This window comes from Prunus persica, chromosome G8 (genome assembly GCF_000346465.2).
Source record: "Prunus persica cultivar Lovell chromosome G8, Prunus_persica_NCBIv2, whole genome shotgun sequence".
NCBI classification, from domain to species: domain Eukaryota; kingdom Viridiplantae; phylum Streptophyta; class Magnoliopsida; order Rosales; family Rosaceae; genus Prunus; species Prunus persica.
Window position 1 is genome coordinate 3,279,032 of NC_034016.1, and position 19,240 is coordinate 3,298,271.

A 19,240-nucleotide genomic window follows, 5' to 3' on the forward strand; every position below is an offset into this window, starting at 1 on the left:
TTAGGATTAAAGTTGACTACACATGGTGGGCTCGAATCGGAGTTGTAATGAGAGAGATACGATCAAAATACCCTTAGTGGCATAATCGTAATTTTGGCGAAAGGGTTGATAAAAATCTGATTTCTCTCTCTCTCTCTCTCTCTCTCTCTCTCTCTCTCTCTCTCTCTCTCTCCCGCGAGCAGCCCTTCCTTTTTCGTTTTTTTTCCCAGCCGTGGCTTCCAAGACCCACCATAGCCACCACCGGCCACCACTTGGGGCGGCACTAGTCCCAAAAGGACCGTCGTGAGTTCCTCTTCCAGTCCCACCTGGTCTTCGTCGCCAACCACCAGCACAGTCGCCGGAATCTACAGAAATCGCGCCGATTTTTTCAAAAATTCAAACCGCTCATTCTCTCTCAATTCCCCACCAAATTTGATGAGTGAGGTATGGATATCTACCTATTTTCCATGCTCTAGCTGATGGTTGGGTAGGATTTCTTTAATTTTGAGCCTAGGTCAGTCGATTTTCAATTTAGGGTTCGGCCGATTTTGCATTTCCGATTCTGGCCACTTCCGGTCACTTTTTGAGGTAGGCCCGAACAAAAGTGACTCCAAATAGGGTGTTATACCTAGGGTAGAAGTCTTGGCCCGAGATGTTGAGATTTTTCGGTGATGTGTAATCGCTTTGGGCACCTACGCGCTGCCGGCTCCTGGGGCGGAGCGTGGGCACTGTAGAAAAAGGGCACTATATCCCGATGTAATCTCCTGGTCCTCACGAGCACGTAGGTGTGCTTGGATTTCAATTTGGATGTTGTTTGACTATCGAACAGATTTCGCATATTGTGCGTTATCCGGGTTCGATAGGTTTGAACCGTTGGATAGTCTTGAATTTAATATAGGTTAATCTAGGCATTTGTAGAATCGTGTAGGAGTTCACGGGTCATGAATCGGAGCCCCGGATGTTCCGATTTAATAAATTAAAGTTTATGTTTTATAATAACTGTCCGATTGTGCGATCGTGAGCAATCCGACAGTCCGATCTGGACCAAACTTGCAGGACGTTTATCCTAAACCTTGTAGAACCCATAGGAACTTTCAGATCATAATTTGGAGTTCGTAGGCCCCATGGGCCCATTTGACCGAGTATGGGGTAGTTTGACCATTGGTTGACCGTGAGTCTTCCAAGATAGTTTTACCTTCCTAGAAGGATTATAATGACCCTAATGACTGGTCTTGAGCGTTGTTGAGCCATGTTGACTAGGTTGAGATTTTTAGAGTGTTTATTATTATCGTAGGAAACTCTTGGCTATTTTTTAATAATTGAAATTATGAAATTTATGTTTATGTGCATGATCGTTGGTCTAAAAATAATATTATTTTCCTGATTAAATTACGTTGCAGTCTACTATAGACTGGTATCACTAAAGTGGGAATACCTCTAGTATTAGTTTAGATAATTGAGAGTATATCAGTTTGAAGTGCTATACGCACTACCCTAAATATCACCCTGTGATTGTTAGGTCCCACGTGGCGTTATCCGGCATGAGGACAGACCCCATACGTGGCGTTGGAATTTTCGGCGTATGGGAGAGATGCTATGATTGTTAGGGCACACGTGGCGTAGGTTATCCGGTGTGCTGACAGACCCCATATGTGGCGTTAGAATTTTTGGCATATGGGGAGATTATGTGATTGTTAAGTCCCACGTGGCGTAGGTTATCCGACGTGAGGACAGACCCTATACATGGAATTAGAATTTCCGGCGTATGGGGAGATACTATGATTGTTAGGTCACACGTGGCGTAGGTTATCTGGCGTGCTGACAGACCCCATATGTGGCGTTAGAATTTTCGGCATATGGGGAAATTATATGATTGTTAGGTCCCACGTGTCGTATATTATCTGGCGTGAGGATAGACTCCATACGTGGCGTTGGAATTTCTGGCGTATGGGGAGATGCTATGATTGTTAGGTCACATGTGGCGTAGGTTATCCGGCGTGCTGACAGACCCCATATGTGGCGTTGAAATTTCCGGCATATAAGGAGATTATGTGATTGTTAGGTCTCCATGGTGTAGGATTTTCCGGTGTTGAGACAGACCCCATATGTGGCGTTGGAATTTCCGACGTATGGGGAGATTATGTGATTGTCAGGTCACCCGTGGCGTAGGATTTTCCGGCGGGATGACAGACCCCATACGTGGCGTTGGAATTTCCGACGTATAGGGAGATAATATGATGGTTAGGTCACACGTGGCGTAGGATTTTTCGGCGTGATGACAGACCTATACGGCGTTGGAATTTCTGGCGTATGGGGAGATTATGTGGTTATTAGATAGATGAATTAAGGAATAGTACTGAGCTGGGAACGAATGATGTTGAAAAAGATTTTGTTTGGGATTTCTAGAATTGATTGTATGTTGATGGATTTAGAAATTTTGTATGGAAGAACTACGTGTGACTTGATCCCTCAGTGAGGGTACGTAGGCATCCTAAGGTTATTAGGTGCAGCCGCGGACATAGATGTGATTGTGTTAGGAGGTTAAAACCTCGTAAGTTGGAATTGGAAAAGTTAGATGATGTATGTTGTATTTATTATTCATAATTTCATATTTGAGTTTATTAGTTTTCTTGCCGAAGGAAATATTTTGGGCTCAAGGGCTTTGTGGGTAGTTTGGTTTCGCTTCGATTTTTTTTTTAGGGCCGAAGGCCGAGTGTGTGAATTGCATGAAATTATATTGTGCTTGCTGCCTGTTGGGATATTAAATGTGTTTTATGCATGTTGAAAATTTTGGAAAATGATCAATTTACAGGAGAGATTGCCGAAATTTAGGCAGAAAGTCCCGGTCTTTAATAAGTGGGCCCGGCATCGGGGTGATGTCGGGAATTTCACAGGATTCATCTCGGGTTTTGGGAAATTCGGGGCAGGTCCTGTCACAGAGAGAGAGAGAGAGAGAGAGAGGGAGAGAGAGAGATTCAAAAATCTGAGAAGGATCGAATATTGCAAAAGAATTAGGGCAAAAGAATTGAAATCTTGGGAGAAGCGCGAATATTGGAGAGATTGAAAAGGACAATGGCGGTGCCGAGAGAGAAATGAGGTTCTCAACCTGAGTTTTGTAAGTGGCCCTTCTCTTTTGAAATGGAATCAATGAAAGCGAGAGATTTACAAAATGTTGTCCAAGTTTAAGCTTCTTTATTGTCTGCTTGCTTTGTTGGGTCAGGTTCAAAGGTGTTGAGTTTGAAAAGCCTAGAATAAAAATTGTTGTGGTCCCCTATGTTTTGTTGCTATGTATGTTTTCCTATTTACTAGTTGTTTAAAGGTTCTTTTAGTGCTTTAAAATTGTTAGTTGCGTGTGAATCTTGCTCCATGATTGTTTATTGGTAGTTTGGTGATTGTGTTGTCCTTTTTAAACTGTACATATGACTAGGCAGTGTTTAAAGTGTGTGTTTTTTTTTAATGTTCTGTTGTGCAGATGACAAAGGAATAGTCACGTTTGAAGTACACCATGGAGGTAGAATAGTAAAGTCCTTAAATCTCAATGAGTTGTGGTTTTATGTGGGGGAGAGGGGGGTCGGTTGATTATTTGGATTGGTGTCTTCTGAACCACATAAAATTGTTAGAGATATATGAGTATGCAAAAGAGCTTGGCTACCATGACCAAGTGGTTGTGACAAGGATACAAAATGGTAAAAAAGTGTGTATAGATAGTGATGCTTAGCTACTTGGTGCCTCCTATAGCTTTGAAAGAGTGATTGTAATTTACTTGGAACACCCCATTAATGTGGATGAAACTACAGTGCCTTGGAGGGAGAGGGGTCCTATTGTAAGAAATCTAGTTGCTGAATTTGAACATGAAGATGATAGTAATGAACAATCTAGTTATGAGGATATGTATAAGGAGGATGAGGATGATGAAGAGGCTCTTGAAGAGGCTATAAATGTGGAGGATGAGGGTGATGACGCTGTAAATGAGGAGGTTGAGGGTGATGAAGATGCTATCTATGAAGAGGCTGAGAATGACAAAAGGACTGAAAATGAGTATGAAGACAGTGAAGAACATGAGAAGACCCTAAATTTTATGACAATGTGTGAGCAAAGTGAAGATGAACAATGCTTGCTAGAAAAAGATGATAAAGCTTTTGACAATTATGTTGACCACAATACTCCAGATATTGTTCCAACTGCATATGAAAGAGAAAAGTCGAATGATATGGCTGTAAGTTATGTTAATAGCTTGGATAGTAGCTTATGTGATGAGTTTGATATGCTTATGAGAAAGAGAAAGAGGAAACTACCCAAGTTTGATGATTTTAGGCCTAACACAGGTTTGACTAACCTAATCTTTAAGATTGGTCTAAGATTTTCCAGTGTCTATGTATTTAGGAAAGCAGTGAAACTATTCAGTATTTAACATAAGGAAGATTAGATTCTCTAAGAATGATAAAGATAAGGTTAGAGTTGTTAGAGATGGGATCAAGAAAAGAAAATGTCCATGGTTTGTTTATGCTTCAGTTGTAAATGGAAGTAGCATGGTTCAAATTAAGAGTTATGAAGAGGAGCACACTTGTGAGACTATTGAACACAATGTCCATGATAACTCATCATGGTTAGCAGAGAGATATTTTACATAGCTGTCTAGAATAATAAATTGGGATGTATGAGCTCTTAAGGAAAGGATAAATGAAGATCTATTTGTCATAGCTTCAAGGTCACAAATATACAGAGCAAGGCAAAAGGCAACTGCTGCAAGTGAGGGGACTTACACAAAATAGTTTGAGTCTCTTTGGGATTATGTTGATGAGCTAAAAGGGACAAATGTGGGAATTACTATAATCATTAAGTCCAATTTGGAGGATGGCAAATCTGGATTTCAAAGGATTTACATATGCTTGGCAGCTACAAAGAAAAGGTTTATTGATGCTCTAAGGCCAGTTGTTGGTTTGCATACTTGTCACATGAAAGGACAACATGTTGGCCAATTACTTTATGTGGTTGGTGTTGATTCTAACAACGGCATGTATCCAATAACTTATGCAATGGCAGAGGCTGAGAATTATGAAACTTGGACTTAATTTTTGGAACTCTTAGTTGTTGATTTCGGCATTGAAAATAGCAAAGGGTATGTGTTTATTACAGATAGACAAAATGGCTTAATTGATGCAGTGGGTGACATGTTCCCAAACTTTGAGTATAGGCACTGTCTTAAATATCTGTATGCCAATTTTATACTTGCTGCCACAGAGGATTAGTTCTAAAAAAACATATTGAGATTGTTGCAAAAAGTACAACCATACCTTGGTTTCAAGCAGAGATGAAAAATCTCCAAGATTTGTGAGGACCATCTTTTGATTGGTTGGTGAGGCTTGATCCAATGCAGTGGTGTAGATCTCACTTCAAAACACACTCAAAATGTGACATTCTCTTGAATAACATGTGTAAGGCATTCAACAAGTCTATCCTTAATGCTAGAAGCAAGCTTATTATAACAATGCTTGAGAGGGTCAGGTATTACATCATGTTGTTGATGGCAAGTAGAAGAGAAGCTATGGACAAATGGGCTCATGATGTGAGGCCAAGAGTTTTTGCAACTCTTGAGAAGCTTAAGAAGCAGTCAGCCTGATGCATTCCAAGGCTTGCTCGGGAGGGAAAATATGAGATTAAGTGGAGAAAATATGAGGTTAAGTGTTTTGGAGGCACTTAGGTGGTAGTTGATTTGAGAAACAAAAGTTGTTCATGTAGGCAATGAGATTTAACTGGGATCCTAGGTAAGCATGCTTGTGTTACCATTTGGTAGTTAAATGACAATCATATCATCCGTGTACATGATTATTACCAACAAAAAAAAAAAGCCTTTATAACAACTTACAAACCCATGGTTTATCCAATGGCAAGTCAAGACTTGTGGGCTAAAATGTAACAACCCGATCCTAAATCAATTTTTAGTTATTAATTTATTCTGAGAAAAGACCATTTTGCCCGTAGAATATTTTAGTAGTATAAAAGTTGACTTTTTCACCGAGAATGAATGTAGAAATTTTGATCATACTGTTGTGTAGATCACGTTGAAACGAGTCTGTAGACACGTAGTGGGCTCAAATCGAAGTTATAACAAGGAAAATACGATTAAAATACTTATAGGGGCAAAATCATAATTTTTAGAAACTGGTTTTAAAGACCATATTGTTATTTTCCTTCTCTCTCTCTCTCTCCTCCTCCCCCCCCGACAACCCTCTCCTCTATAACCACCACCATATGAACGAACCTGCCCGGTCTCGCTGTCACACCCCAGCCTGCACCCACTGTCAGCCGCCGCCAAACAACCAGAACCACCGCGAAAACGAGCTGGTTTTCACTCTAATTTTTCCAGCTTCATTCTCCGTCCTCCGGTCACCATTTTCGACAATCAAGGTACTCGGGCACCATCAAACCCGCGGGAAGGACCTTCAAAGGGTCAAGCTAGCTCGGACGCCCAGTGAGTGGACTTTTGTTTTATAAATGATTTTATGCAATTAAGTTTCATTATTTGGTCTTGAATAAGTATTATTGACTATGGCTTTCCAAGCATGATTAATTGGATTTAAATATTTTTATTTATTTATTTATTTATATATTGCCATATTTGAAATAAAAAGGGCTTGGAAAGTAAGAGTTGAGATGATTATCGGTTTGAATGGTTCGATGAGGAATAAAACTATAGTTTTTAAGAAAGGCATGTATTTTATTTTAAAAACCACCATAGGTACCCAAGGTTGCCTTCAGATTAAATGTTGCCTTCAGAATGAATGTTGCCTACGGAATAAATTGTTGCCTTCGGATATGACGACATCCACGGACATCCTAGTTGTCTTCGGTTGAGTCAGCGCGCGTTTGACAATGCCACACGAGTTTCGGGGACGCCCGGACTATTTGGAGCGAGGAATACGAATCAGGTTGACTAAATGTCCCTTAAATCCTGTGAGGATTGCGGCTCGAGTTACTTAGTGTTCCCGAGGCCTGCCAAGACGTGTCGCTTAGGTGGCATGAGGAATTGACGGAAAATAAAGGAATTGACGAATATAATAAGGGTACACCTAGGTGGTAGGGAAATCTTTATTTTCAAAGTTTGAACTAATGTGAGAATTTTGTAAATGTGTGAATTACTATATGAATAAAAATATTCGTGCCTGTTTTCAGTACGTGTATGTAATTTAGTTTTCTAACTGTTTTTACGGAGGGGTTAGTATGTTCATATGTTATTTTCCAAACCTTTATTTTTGTCCACTCACATTTTTCAATGTTTTGCGCCCCCAGGCAGTAGTAGTGCACCAGAGCGCCACCACAGGGCAAACACCACACTCCACTCCACCTTTTCTTTATGTAGGATTTCTTCTGTAATCAAATTGATCTGTTGTAAATTTCTGAACCAGTTGCTCTGATATTGCCCTAGGATTACTGTATGGCATGAGGCCATTTATTTGTGGCTGAATTGTTTGGATATAAACAGATGCATGCTGAACAGTTGGGTTATATATATGCTTGTTGATAGGTGGAAAATTTTGGGAATTAGCAAATTAGAGGGGAGACTCTGCCGAATTTTTGGCAGAAGTCAAACTTGTAGAAACTTTGGTTTCTGGTTAGAAGGGCAATTTAGTCATTTGTGCCCGGCACCCTCCAGGTCTCAGACACGCACAGGGTTCGGCTCGGATTCCAAAGTGGAATTTAGGTTGGGTCTTGTCATAAAATAAATTTCCCATCTTTGCTACCACCTATGTATCACAAGCAATTAGAGAAGCCATAGAAAAGCCGGGTAAGGTCAGCCGCTGAACCACCTCCAAGCTCTAATCCTAAAGACAAACACTTGCGAAGGTATAATTTGGAAACCAAGTGTTGCGTATATAATCAAGCGGGCCATAATAAGAGGAAATGTGCAAGGACAAATGATGCAGGGAGTAGCAGTCAGGTATAATCAAAGCATCTGATTTTAAAAGTTTTGTATGTTTAGCATTATGATATGGATTCATATGTGATGTTTGTAGGTCAGGTACCATCACAAAGGCAAAAGAAGAGAGCACCTCAAGGCAACACATCAACTCATAGAGTTATAAGACAATCAAGGCAGAAACAAGCATCATCTTCTACACAATCAAGGCAAAAATAATTAGTAAGTTGAGTTTATTTTATTTAAGTAGCATTATGGAACTCTTCAGTTTTTTATTTTAGTAAATGCTCATGTTAATCTAACTCTGCCACAATTTTCAGATCATATCAAAGGCTAAAAAAAGGATCAATCATCACAAAGCATCTTCTCAGTCTAACCAAGGTCCTCAACCATCTCACTAACCAGCTCAACCATCTCAAGCTTCTCGGTTTGAAGAAGCATCTCAGTTTAAATAAGCATCTCAAGCTTCTCAGTTTGACGACCATCTTAGTTTGAACAACCATCTTAGTCTTAAGAACCAAATTGGTCTCAGCCTCAAGCATCTCAACCTCCACAAGCTTCTAAATAAAGGAAAGTTAGGTTTAAGGAGGTTTAAGTCTCAAGCTAAGAGGAAAGCATTCTTGGCCAAGTTTGAGCCATGAAGATATTGAAAAAACTCTGCTCAATTTTGGTTAGCACATGTGTTTTGGGTCAGAAAAAGCATATGAATGTGTTTTTATGGGTTGAATGTTGGTTTTATGTTTTGTTGTGTCTTGGTGAACATATGTGTTATTGGGTAGAAACTATTTGTTTGGTATTTTGTTGTCTATTTTATTTTTGGATACAAACTGTTTGGCATTGCCATGGGTATCACAGGTGCATATTCAGTCTTTTGTATTTTGTTTTGGCATTGCCATGGATTGAAAATGTACAATTTATGTACAAGACTATGTACAAGTTATGTACAAGTTATTAATCAATGGTAGTTCATAAGTTCCGAAAGGTTTCAAGAATTCTTGGTGCATACAAAAGTGTTTAGTCTTAACCATTACAAAAGGGCTTTGAAACCATTACATTTGCAAAATGCTTCAACAATTACATAAGCCTCTCATCTCACTAAATTGTCATTCTACTAGTACATTACATTACACTACATTACCTAACTTTCAAACATACCACATTGCCTAACTTTCAAACATATCACATTGCCTAACTTACATTACATAACATTCCCAAACCAAACCATAAACACAAAGGCCCAAGAAATAAATAGAGCAATCCATAACTTCTTCTCTCTTACTCTCGCACGCCCAATCTGATCTTCAACCTCTCTCATTGTCCTCAGCAACCAAGCCATCAGAGCTCTCTCACGGGGAGGCATTTCAATATCAAGCCATACAAAAAACCTACAAAAGTTTTCCCCCTTTGCATTCAAACAAAAGTTCCATCACATTCTCACAATTTATTGTCAAAATTTTGATAAAATAGCAAATTCAAAACCTACCTCTAACTTTGGACACACAAAACAAAAAATCTCCGAAGTGGGTTAGACTATATCCAAGAAATCTGCAGCCGAGCAAGCCTCCCACAATAGCAATAAGGTGCAGCAACGACCAACTCTTCTCCTCATCTTCACACCTTTTAATCAAACAAAGATGGAGAAATTTTTCTTTGCGTATAAAACCTTAAATCCTCGAAATGGTGGTAAGTAATTTTTCTGTGTTTAGAAACCATTTTATCAAAGAAGAAGAAAGTGGATTGTTCACTGGGGTCCATTTGACCCCTTGAGCTGCTTCCATTTAGATTTTAAAAGCCTATGGGGTCCATTGTGCCACCTAGGATGCTGACTATGCTCAACAATTGGCCATCGTAGGTACTTTTACCATAATGACTCTGCCACGTCATCATTTTTTATGGTGTTTTGAATGGCGTTAATGATGTGGGGTAAAGTGGAACACAAAACCACAGTCAAGGGGATTAAGTGTGCCATTGTAACTTTGGGGGAGTAAAGTGATATTTGACCGAAATTTCAAGGGGTACTATAGTAAATAAGCCTATAATATATTTTGTAACTAAAAATAAATACATCCCTTATTGGGCCAGGTTCATAGATGAGGATAACAATATTATCAATGACTCGTCTCTGATCAGATATTTTAAAAAATCAAGAATCCTCGTACCTACCCCGTTAGGGCCGGGGACCCGACCCGAAGGGGATTTTTGCAATCCCACCTAACTGAGACCTATTGACTAGCACAATCATCTTCTCTTTCCTATTTCTCCGCGTTCGAAAATTCTATAATCTACAACCATAGCAACTAGGGTTATTAAATATATATATATATATATATATATTCAACTTACTGATTTCCATAAAAATTAAATGACAGATCTGTCTCTTTGAAATATTACTAAAGGGACTGTTTAAAAGCTACTCAGTCACGTTGGTAAACATCATTTGTAGCTAAGCAGCATCAAATTGAATTGAGGTGTGCCTGCCAATTATCTGAATAACATCTGTGTTTTAAGACCAAAAGAAAACACAATCAGAACCAAAAAATAAAATAAAAAACCCACCAGCTAAATTGTCTAAATTGTCACCATCAATGTTAATAAGGAGATGAATTTCATTCTCTTTGTCTAAATTATATAGCATAAGCATTGAACATTTCCATTGGTTAAATACCACCTAATTTTATAAAAAAATATAATTGTCTCCTAACTACTCTTTCTTTTTGGTACAACTCCTAATACCTGGTCTTTCATCATCATAGACATATAAATATATTCTTCCTTACCTAACCTTGTCTTATAATTAAACAACCCTAATAACCCTTTACAAAAGGTAACTTATTTTATTGAAACACCAAACAGTGGAGCTGAGTCAAAGCTCTTCCAAATGCTATCACAATTGATTTTTTATTTTATTTTTCTGGTGCTAACATATATATAGGAAATTTTCTTGTTTCAATGGTTTATAGAAAATTAATATCAAATTTTGGTCAACATATATATATATATACACCCCCTAGTTAAACTTAAAGGTGAGATTTTGTCAAATACCAAGTCTTCACTTGCTTCTAAATACTACAATATTCAAATCTTTACCTGCTCAAAGGAAAATCATATCCAAGAGTACAAGACCAGTTCATTCTCTGCAATCTATAAATAGACTTGTAACCCATGAAGGATTTTCATCCCACCCTCAAACCAAAACTCTCTACACACAAAGAAAAAACAGTAAAAGAAAGTTTTGAGGCAACCTAGCTCTAATTAAGCCAACTGCAATGAAAGGTGTTCATTTCCTCATAAGCACTCTTGCCATATTGGCATCTGCAACCTTCCTTGTCTCTGCATCTGACCCCAGTCCTCTTCAGGACTTCTGTGTAGCACTCAATGACACCAAATCTGCTGGTATGCATTAATTACATTCATTATATTCTGCCCTGCAATTATTTCCACATGAATTATTTTCTTCCTAAGGCATTAGGAATATTATGAAGATTGTTTTTCTGTTAACTATATGCATTTGCACGGCTTCTCATGCATGAACAATCTATTAGTACATCATTATATATATATATATATCTGCATTATCCCTTACACATGTATGTGCTATTTGTGCTATATTTAACCATCTTACTGATCACCTCTTTAATATATAATCTGGGTTTGGTTTTGCTTAGGTGGATATTTCGGTGCAGGTGCAGTGTTTGTGAATGGGAAATTCTGCAAGGACCCAAAGCTTGTCAATGCAAATGATTTCTTTTTTTCTGGGCTCCAAAATCCAAGAAACACACAAAATCCGGTTGGTTCAAATGTAACAGCCGTGAATGTGGACAATCTAGCAGGACTGAACACTCTCGGCATATCCTTGGCTCGCATAGACTTTGCACCAAATGGCCTGAACCCTCCTCACACTCACCCTCGTGCCACCGAGATCCTTGTGGTCTTGGAAGGAACACTCTATGTTGGTTTCGTCACATCCAACGGTGATGGCAATCGCCTATTCACCAAAGTGTTGAACGAGGGAGATGTGTTTGTGTTCCCAATTGGCCTCATTCACTTTCAACTGAATGTGGGACATGTCAACGCTGTAGCCTTCGCTGGGCTTAGCAGCCAGAACCCAGGAGTGATCACCATAGCCAATGCAGTGTTTGGCTCCAAGCCTCCCATCAACCCTGATGTTCTAGCCAAGGCCTTCCAAGTGGACAACAATCTGGTTGACTATCTTCAGAAACAGTTCTGGTACGACAACAATTAGTAAAATACAACAATAATTATATGGGAAAAACATAAAGGGCCAAGGAAAGAACGACCGGTAGATGTGCTTGGTTGGATGTATTATTTAACGAATTACTATGATGTAATATTAATTGAATAAGACTGTTGGTTTTTGAAATAATATAATTTCATGCATGAATTCAACAATGATACCATTATTCCAACGTAATAATACTAAAATGGAGGAGCCCGCCTTTTTAACGTTGATAAGTCTGGCCCACGCTCTTGGGAAAATCAGGTTGAGGGCCGAGTTTCAACAACTCTTCAGCCAAAGATCATGGTCCTCTTGAAGTTGACTAGAAATATTAAAAGGAAACATTTTGTAGCTTGTGAAGTTCTTGATTAGTTCTTGGTCAGAAGATTTTAAAACTTGGGTTTGGGTTTTAATCCATAAAAAAATTGGGTTCTTGTTGCAACAGTTTGGTTCCAACTTGGCCTAATTCAAGTCCTCTATGGGAAAGTAATGTACAGGGCCGGAAGAACAAAGTTCATATGAGGAGAAACTGTGTAGACGTAGGCCAAAAAAGCCCAATTGCAAATCTTGAATTCAATAGAGTAAGGATAAATTTCTTTTTTCCTTTTCTGTGGATGCCACAAAATATTAACATAAATTCAAACTCTTCTACATTGAAACGAACCAGTTATGCTGCGTAGTTTTCCTTCCAGCTTAAGCTGGGTACATGCATCATCTAGTGCAATAATCAGGGTAGAAAAAAAATTAACCCATCTGATAATTCATTGCTTTAGACTTCACGATGCTTCTTTCGGTACAAACTTCCACTCTTCGCAGTGATCTTTGCCAAAGAGAGAAGACAGAGTACTTTAATTGAAAACCAGATGATCTTACATGCTCTGTTATTTTTCACTCAAACGTTCATTTGCTGCAGAAAGAAAAACAAGTTATTGCCTCATTGGCCTTAAGCATGGGCACACATTAACTTGTGGCTTAAAATCATACTCTTTTTGGCTGTTCTCCGCGTTTTCATTTCATATAAAAGTTTGTGCTATAAAGAAGAAGAGAACCAGGATTATCAATGACAACAAATGCTGCAAACTGGATAACAGAATAACAGAATATACCTCAATGGAGCAAAAATTGGTCTAACTTTTTCAAATATTTCATCGACTGTTCCCACTGCATTGATCTGCACAAATAAACTTGCCAATTTATTGTTCAGACAATTTATAAGTAGGACCAGAAAAAAATGGAAGGCAATAAGCTCACCAAGAATCTGAAAAGAAAAAAAAAAAAAAACACTAACAATTAAATATACATGTCTGAAACAAAAACATAAAAGGGGAATAACAGAGATCAGCTATTCAGCAAAGAAAACTTCATATAAAAAGATGAGAAACTCTAAGGTATCGAGTGCTACTAACTTAAACACAGGATCCACTCAAACCTTGAATGTGTCATTTACCTTGTGAAGTTTTCCCCTCTGTGAGTAGTAATTGATAACAGGCCAATTTAATTCATCGAATATTTCAAGGCGTTTCTTGATTGTGTCAATATTATCATCAACTCGGCCCTGCAATAAAACATCAAACTTTAGATAAATATGTTCACATAATTCAACCCTACAGAAAATTATAATACATAAGCACCTGATTACGATTTAGTACTCGCTTCACCATCTCTTGTTCAGGACAGTCAAAGAAAAGCACAACATCCGGTTCTGCGCCAATCTGCAACAGTTTGGTGATGCCAGTGATGAGGAATAATTTGGTTGAAAAATGAAAAACTACTAAAGATGTCACAGTTGGATTCATGATATGATATCTTTAGTTTTCTTTCATAAACTTATTTATGCTACGAGTTTGCTATAAACTGAGTTGATCCTTGCAGCCAGGTCTAACAAGAATTGAATTTTCTGAAAGATTAAACAGAGTTGAATAGCAGGAAACTCACAGTTTGTTCAAATGCCTTGCGGTTCTCCTCGCTTCGAGGGAACCCATCAATCAGAAACTTATAATTGTCATTTGATTCCATCTCCTTTTGAATGAGTTCGACTGTCACTTGAGAGGGTACTATTTTTCCTTCTCTAATTGTACTAAGAATCACAGAGCTGAAATTGAAGTTACAAAAATCAAGGAAATTAAGAAGACCACAAAACAAGTACAGAAACTACCATGAACAACAATAATGAACAATTATTACCCATACGCGCTACCGGAAGCTATTTCCCTCCTCAACAAATCTCCTGCACTTACATGAGTGAACCCAAACGCCTCAACTATCTTTGCACACTGAGTACCTTTTCCACTGCCAGGGCCACCTGAGATTGAGAGCACCAACATGTTACAAGCTCTTTGGTTCTCTTCAAAGCAACATAACACTTATAAATAATGCCATAACCTTACCTAAAACAAAAGTTATGAACGGAGAACCTTTCGACTGCATCCAAAGTTCCAAACAACATGATTTAGTCAATATGATTAATTAAAATGGCATCTCTTTTTGATAGATTAAGATCTCATTAAACAATTCATCATTTGTGTATAAATATATAGTCTCCAAAACTGTTTCAGACCCCAACCCATGACTCATAATAATGGAATTCATCCGTACCGGAGTTGGTATCTCTGATTCTGAGGTAAATGTTTCCCAAATCTTGAATGTGCTTGCTCCCTGCGGTCAGTAATCAATTATTAGTCTATCTGGAAACAAATCCTAATTGTTGATTGAATACAAGCTTATCGAATGTGCAATTGTATACCTGGTTAAATTTGGTTGATTTCGAATGAGAAAACAGATGAGAAACTGAAGCTACGCGCCTCCACATCTCTCTCTAGCGTTGTAGCTCCTTTTGGTCTGTCGAAAACTAAAATATGATCCACAATTTTCTTCTCTCAAACAATCCACCCTCATTCCTGTATATCTTCTTCCTTTTTTTTGGTGCAATTATAAAATACATAATGAATATGCGTGATATATAAAGACAGTAACCATAAATTTCAATTTCAATTTCAATTAAATTAAATTAAAAACATCTTACATCACCATCAATTGGGAAGTAGGGTTTAAAACTCACTTGAATGGAGAGATTTGATAAAAGTGGCGGAGGCACACCAGCTTCCGGACGACGGCAGCAGGTGGAGGTTGGGGACCTTGGGCTTAGGACTTGAGGAGCAATTAGACAGAAATGGAAAAAACCTGGGCCGAAACGACGTCCTCTTTCCTAGGCTATAAAATTTAAATTTAAAAAAAATAAAGAATAAAAATAAAAAACAGAGGCTGGCAGCGGACTGTGGAGGTTCGTTGGGGCATTCTATCGAGCAGGTGCCAGGTGGTGAACATAATTTCCTAACCCTTGCAAGTCTTGGACTACTAATTCTTTTTCGAGTAGAACAATTTGTGCATAACATAAAGGGCAACTTTGTTTAAGTCATATACTACGGAGGGTGTATTCAATTCTAACTTTTAAAGACATTTTTTAAGTGAGTGACTTTCCTAGAGTTGACACATTCTTAATGACTTTTATATACTTTAAAAAGTTAAGTAACAAACTTTCATATACTTTTGTCATAGACTTTTATAGACTTTTAAATACTTATTTTTTAAATTTATTTTACGAATAGCATTTATCTTTTATGTTGAATGAACTAGTCGGCATACATGGAACAAAAAATTAGGAAAAAAAAAACAATTGGATACAAATCCTTATTAATTGTGTATATTTTCATAATAGCTTATAGGTAAAATGCATCCAATGCACCTTTTAAATTTTTATTTATCAAAATCTAATCACATAGTAACATATTCTTATCAAAAGAAATAAATATTACTCAATCATCAATAATATTTCATAAACACTTACAAATCAACAGAAATGGTCAGATTACAACTTACAAGAGTCTATATTCCTGCAATTCTCCTAGCCCAATACATGGGATGTAATCAAATTGAGAATATTATATGAAAAAATTATCCACCTAACGAATTATGGGTTAAGAAACAATACCTAAATAATAAATTAATGGGTTTAAGGGCAAAAAATTATATAATAAAATATTGTATGCAAACCTAGCATATGAGACAATCAATATAATAAAATATTTATATGCAAACATAGCCTTGTGATGAAATATTGATAAGCTTCAGGATGCAAGCATGAAGAAAAGAATAGAAGAAATATTCACCAACAGATGGAAAGTACACGTGTGGATGAGAAGAGAAGAAAAACATTCAAGATTTTTTACTAACCTGAAGGAAGTGGATGACAAGATGGGATACCAAATTGGAGCCCTAACCATAAAGAAAAAAGATACATCTGCTTGCTACTTGATATAACGAGGGAAGAAAGAATTGGAGACGTTTTGGTTCTATCTTCCTAGCTTCCCAATATTTTCATAAAGTCTGGTGTAAATTAGCAAGACTTTTGGTAGTAAGAATTAGCTTCAAAAGTATTGAAAAGTCATTTATTTCACAAAGTTTTTAAAAGTCATTTACATTTTGAATACCTCAAAATTTTTACATACTCTTTAAAACTCACAAATGAATACAACTAAACTTATAAAGACTATTTAAAAGTCACAATTGAATACCTTCATACTTCTAAACTCATTAAAAGTCATTAAAAGTTAGAATTGGATACACCCCCCGTTTCATTCAAGACTTAACTCTGATTTTCTCGTAAAATTCAAAATTCAAAATCTTCTTGTGGTACGTTTTCTCATTGAAACTATTGCATTTATCTATACGGTTTTGTTTTTTTAATTTATTTTTCTTGTTTGTCTTGCATGATAATTTTATTGTTTTGTGTAATAAGGCCTTGTTTGGTGAGCCAGTAAGAACAAGATTGGATTCGATTTTATCTTATGAACTAGACTGGTTGAGACTCGACCAGACTTTCAATTCTAGCCATTGTATGATGACACACTTTTTGAGATTGGACTGGAATTATATTTTTTTTAAACTATCTTTTTATCAAATTAATTTTTGGAAATTTATTTTCTAACTCCTCTTTTATCCACTTACACTTTTTTTTTCTTTTTTTTGTTATAGTAAAAAAATATTTTTAAAAAACATTAGAGGAGTGGAAAAATTATAACCCTAATTCTTTCAACATCTTTCTTTATTGAGTAATGCTATTTAGACACACAATATTAACCACCTTAGCTGACCACCTTATGTGGCAGTTGATGTGTCTTGCCATATCAATTAATGAATGTTGCCATGTGTATTCTATTTTTTCTTTTTCTTTTTTCCAATAATTCTTAAAAAAAACAAAAACATTAAAAATTAAAAATCAAATTAAAAAACCCTAAGGTCCCTGGCAAGTGGCTTCACGTCGTTCTCAATTCTTCCTCGTGTCTCCATAGCACTCCATTCCTCCATTGTCGCTGCACTCTGATAAGAGTATCACTAGAACGTGGCTGAGAGTTGGAGCCCCCTCAATTACCGTATTCTCTACTTTGCTTCTCTCATACTGCTTCTCATTCTCTACTCTGCTTCTCTACTATGCTTTTCTCAATAAGAATGAAATTTGCAGTCCTAGGCAATTGGGTGGGTTGAAGAATGGAGAGGTTAACTGGTCTATTTTTCTCCAAAAGCCTGTCTGACAGAGGGTTGAAGATTGAGGTACATACCCAATGTTTAGTGTAATTTTGTTGTAAAAATTGTTGTACAGGTTCTTAACTTTGTGCGCCCTGCTGTTATTTATAACAGATGCCTATAATGCTTTGAACATTCAGCCTTATAGACGCCAAAAGGACAAGGAATTTACAGGTACCTTATGAACAAGGAATTTTAGCTACCTCAAGATTTTTGTCTTAAAAATTGTCATCTACAGTAAAATTCATGTTTGCTTGTCTTCTTTATTTTCCTTTTTCCTGTTGAAGAAACATGCATTGAATGAACAAGTATTTATACTTTGTGAATGAATGAGGTTTTGTTATTCTTAGTCTGTATTTTATTTTCTGGTTATTATTTAGATACCATAAAGAAGACTCTACGATCTGATAAAATTTTGAGTCACTGAGTTTAGATACTATTGCAAATTACTGTTGCTGAACAATCACTTACTAGGTATGTTTGCTGAATGTGTATTATTGCAATTTGTTAGGGTCTAGCTAGCGTGTAGTTCATGGGTACTGGTTACTATAATGTCAACTGAATGTGTATTATTGCATATGTATTACAGGAAGTTTATATTAATATTTGGAATCTTCAAGAAGCCATTCAAATTTGGAGATGAGTGAAGAAAATGATGAGGTTGAGATTGGTGAGACTGGACTGAAAAATACAATAAGTCAGGAAGAAACAACACAAGAACCTAAGGTAAATATGATTTTTAACACAGCTGATGAGGTGCTTGATTTTTATAAAAAAATATGCAAATCGAGTAGGTTTCCCAATGAAGAAGAGATCATCGAAGAAAGGAGATTGTGGGGAGTTGAAATATGTGACTTTATCATGTTCTCGATCAGGGATCCCGCAAAGTACTGCAAGCAATGTCTTAAAGCCATATCCAAGTGTAAAATGCAATTGCAAGGCTCAAAATGCACAGGATAGTCATGGTGGTATGGATGATGATTAATACCCCTACATTTCCCATTCAAAATGTGAGTTGTGAAAAGATTCATCTGATGTTGTTCTATTACTTTTGTATTTAATTGTTTGATTTTTAAATTAGTGATGTATTTGAAATTATTTGGTTACTGGATTTGTTTATGGAGTTTGCTCAAGCAGATCGTCCACATCACTTGAATGGAGAGTATATGATAGAAAGCACACGACACCCTCCTGTTATTTATCTACAACCTCACGAACACATGAAATAAGGAAGTGCTCTAGTCCCATAGTCCCATTTTGGTGTCCAGAAGTAATGGAGTTGATCTTGTACTCAACCACAAAATTAGTTTTTTTTTCTTTTTCCTTTTCATTCATATATATCACTATTATAGCAATTTAATCTACATGGTACTGTTAATCATGTCCATTCGTGGATTGAAAATATCATTATTAATTTCTATAGTTATTCTTCCAATATCAGTGTTGTCTAATTACTTCCAGCATTTCTATTAAGAGTTACTTGGGCCTCCCTGCATTGTTGCCTAAGAGTAGGATGGTTATCATCC

At 37.0% G+C, this 19,240-nt stretch overlaps 2 protein-coding genes across 6 annotated transcripts; one reads left to right on the forward strand and one right to left on the reverse strand.

Annotated features, from left to right (window-relative positions):
• LOC18768845 (germin-like protein subfamily 1 member 16) lies at window positions 11,058-12,310 on the forward strand. Of its 2 annotated transcripts, none has more exons than XM_020570502.1 (2): window positions 11,058-11,290; window positions 11,581-12,310. In XM_020570502.1, exons 1-2 carry the CDS (start codon window positions 11,164-11,166, stop codon window positions 12,138-12,140), a joined length of 687 nt encoding a protein of 228 aa, XP_020426091.1. In that variant the 5' UTR covers window positions 11,058-11,163; the 3' UTR covers window positions 12,141-12,310. The 2 variants fall into 2 exon arrangements, with proteins under 2 accessions (XP_020426091.1, XP_020426090.1); XM_020570501.1 differs by having other exon boundaries at window positions 11,060-11,290; window positions 11,563-12,310.
• LOC18768455 (UMP-CMP kinase) lies at window positions 12,669-15,496 on the reverse strand. 4 transcript variants are annotated; one of them, XM_020569555.1, is made up of 11 exons: window positions 15,193-15,496; window positions 14,878-14,972; window positions 14,730-14,789; window positions 14,522-14,555; window positions 14,319-14,436; window positions 14,070-14,226; window positions 13,766-13,846; window positions 13,582-13,689; window positions 13,241-13,305; window positions 13,119-13,164; window positions 12,669-13,041 (listed from the first exon to the last, which is right to left on the reverse strand). In XM_020569555.1, exons 2-10 carry the CDS (start codon window positions 14,941-14,943, stop codon window positions 13,143-13,145), a joined length of 711 nt encoding a protein of 236 aa, XP_020425144.1. In that variant the 5' UTR covers window positions 14,944-14,972; window positions 15,193-15,496; the 3' UTR covers window positions 12,669-13,041; window positions 13,119-13,142. The 4 variants fall into 4 exon arrangements, with proteins under 4 accessions (XP_020425144.1, XP_020425143.1, XP_020425146.1 ...); XM_020569554.1 differs by having other exon boundaries at window positions 14,878-15,046; XM_020569557.1 differs by lacking the exon at window positions 13,119-13,164 and having other exon boundaries at window positions 15,193-15,495.

Coding starts and splice junctions, on each gene's coding strand:
- LOC18768845 (XM_020570501.1), top strand. CDS start 11,164: ATGAAAGGTGTTCATTTCCTCATAAGCACTCTTGCCATATTGGCATCT. Junction 11,291..11,562: donor CAATGACACCAAATCTGCTG/GTATGCATTAAT, acceptor GGTTTTGCTTAG/GTGGATATTTCGGTGCAGGT.
- LOC18768455 (XM_020569555.1), bottom strand. CDS start 14,943: ATGTGGAGGCGCGTAGCTTCAGTTTCTCATCTGTTTTCTCATTCGAAA. Junction 14,556..14,729: donor AATCAGAGATACCAACTCCG/GTACGGATGAAT, acceptor CTTTGGATGCAG/TCGAAAGGTTCTCCGTTCAT. Junction 13,690..13,765: donor GAGTACTAAATCGTAATCAG/GTGCTTATGTAT, acceptor GTTTTATTGCAG/GGCCGAGTTGATGATAATAT.